The sequence below is a fragment of the Alligator sinensis genome, unplaced genomic scaffold, assembly GCF_000455745.1.
Source record: "Alligator sinensis unplaced genomic scaffold, ASM45574v1 scaffold839_1, whole genome shotgun sequence".
NCBI classification, from domain to species: Eukaryota; Metazoa; Chordata; order Crocodylia; family Alligatoridae; genus Alligator; species Alligator sinensis.
Window position 1 is genome coordinate 1,878,954 of NW_005841885.1, and position 2,572 is coordinate 1,881,525.

Below are 2,572 nucleotides of genomic sequence, written 5' to 3' on the forward strand. Positions count from 1 at the left end.
CTCCCCTCCCTTAAGGACTTCTGCTGTGGAGGAGATTAAGCAGCCCTGGAATGCAGCTCTTTTGCAAGACATGAACAGGAGATCTCATCTAGTTGTGGGGGAAAGGGATTGCTGGGGGGGGTGTGGGGGGGACGGGGACGGGACGGACGACAGGTTGGTCTTCAGAAGGGCAAGTGTCTCTTTGGCGATAGGACCCTGCTGGCTGTTTCTACCCCCACACCTCCGGGAGAGGTATCTGCAGTCAGGCTGGCTCAGGGAAAGCAGGCACTGGCTACAGTGAGGGGCTTCTTCAGATATTTATCCTGGCAGCCCTGGATTTTTGCTTCTTCTTCCTGCCCCTTTGCTTTGGGCTTCTGCCTTTTGAAGCATGACCTTGGGAGCAAGAGAGAGGGAGGAAAAGGGTCTGAGGCTACACAGATCAGCGCCCTCCCCCCAGTAGCTGCCATTACACTCTTATCCTTTGCCTTCTCTGCAGGACTGAGTCTGTAGCGGAGAAGATGCTGACAAACTGGTTCACCTTCCTGCTGTACAAGTTTTTAAAGGTGAGTTTGGAGCAGACCACGAAGCCGGAGGTAGGGAGGGTGAGGGGGGGGAGGGGGGACGCAAAGGGATCCTGCCACCTAGGAACAATTCGGGTGTTGCCTGGAGTGCTACATTGGGCGCTGCGAGGTCTGGGATCTGTTCCCAGTTCTGCCACTTACTCTCTGTGGGCCCTTGGGTATGTTACCCTCTGTTAAATTGAGCCAGCGATCCTGACTGGGGTGGGAGTAGGGTTGCAAGGCCCAGTCTGGTAACTTGGAGCCCAGTACAAAGTATTTTGAGGCCCTGACCCAGAAGGCACAATAGGAAAGGACGGGGCTGTTGTTATGTGGCTGAATCCTGAAGTCCTTTCCCAGCCTCACGCCCACTGTAGTCAGTGGGAGCTTGCCTGAGTAACTCAGGAGCAAGGGTCCCAGGTTTGCCCCTCTGTCGCCATATGTGGTGGTTAGAGGATTGGTGTCTGTTTGGTTCAACCCTGTTTTGCAGCGCTACCCTGTGGTTGTTCCTTTCCCCTGTGTTTTTTATAACTAAGGCCTGGTCTGCACTGTGCTGTTTGGCAGCAAAACTTTGCATGTGTCCTCCCTCAAAGCTCTTCTTTGCTAGCCCAGGAGACCCTTCTCTGGCAGCAGAGTTAAACCGCCTCTCCTGAGCAAAAGAAGACACACGTAGACACTCCTTCCCCACCCTTTACTGCCTGTAGGGTCCCTTCAGCAGCTGGTGCCCTGGCAGCACTTCTGCCTCAGTAAAGCTGCACAGAGCTGGCAGAAGCACGTGGTTGTGCCCAGGCTGTGGGGGCTCCATAGTGGTGGCTGCTGGCCTTGACCAGAACTCCTGCTGGCAGAGCCAGGTAAGTGTGGACAAGGCCTAAGGTAGTTTGGTAGCAAAATGGCATCTTTCCGGCTTCTTGTGCTCCTGCCACTTATTTTTTCCCCAAGTCTGCAAGGGTGCTGATCGGCGGGTTGGAAATGTGGGAGGGGAATGAAGGGCAGGAGCCAGTAGGACTCGGCATGTGGTGTCTGTGATACTTGTAGAAGGAGCTCCTTTCCCAGTCCCAGCTGGTGCCCATCATCCATATATTCATGGCTTTGCTTGACCTCAGCAGCTGCAATTCATTCCCAGTGCAGTTCCCCCAGTGGTAGCAATAGGGAATGCCAAGGCATTTATACCAAAGGGGTCCTGTAGCCGTGCTCAGAGGGTATAAAGCGCTCCCCCCCACCCCCAATCCTGCCTGCATCACCATTAGAGCTGTACCAGTAGCAAATTCCAGGTGCAAGATTGCTGGCACGGCTGCAGCCTATGTGTTAGAGTGGTGCCACTCTGTTGGTTTGATGGCAGTGGTGGGGAGCTGCCTGCTTGCCAGTCAGCAGAGCCACTTTTCCGGGATCTCACCCGACGTTTGCTCGGCATGTCCTGGTGGCAGAGGCGTTTTGTGGGATTTCATCCCTCATTAAGATAAAGAGGGTTTGAACCAGTTCCAGGAGAGGAATGTGTGCGAGCCGGAGTCAGTGCAGACCTCGACTGATCGCCAACGAGAGGTGATTTATAATATCACTTCTGTGCACTTGGCTTTTTGCCTCTGTCGAGGGATGGCCCGTATCTATACAAATATATCTGCACTGTACAATGTATATCACTTTCCAAAGGCAGGAGAAGAGCATAGCTTTGTCACACTCAGGAAAGTTTTAAAAACCTGCTGTATCCTTTTCTCTCCACTGGTTTGCATCTGCTCATCACCTTTTGCATTGGGAAGGGCCTCCAAGTGCTGTATAAGAACTTGGTGGAATAAATCAGTGCTCGCCCCATTTCACCCAAAGAAGGGACAAAGGAGATATTCAGGCCAGAGATGCTAAGAGAGAATTTTGCTTCTGGGCAAAATGCCAGGTGATCTACAGGCTACATCTCCAGGAAAGGTTTCTGGCTGTACATGGCAACGAAGTGCTTCTGTGTGCACCTGATTTGCTTGGGCAGTTCCAAATACGCATGCGTTTGCAGCGCTTGGACATGCTAATGACCAGCAGTGCTTCCTGCTGGC

At 53.0% G+C, this 2,572-nt stretch overlaps 1 protein-coding gene across 1 annotated transcript in view; it reads left to right on the plus strand.

Annotated features, from left to right (window-relative positions):
- Positions 1 to 2,572, plus strand: part of PLXNA1 (plexin A1) — a 232,602-nt gene that overhangs the window by 204,346 nt on the left and 25,684 nt on the right. The window contains 1 exon segment of the mRNA XM_006017778.3: positions 476 to 542. Within this exon segment, the coding sequence (XP_006017840.1) occupies positions 476 to 542 (67 nt within the window).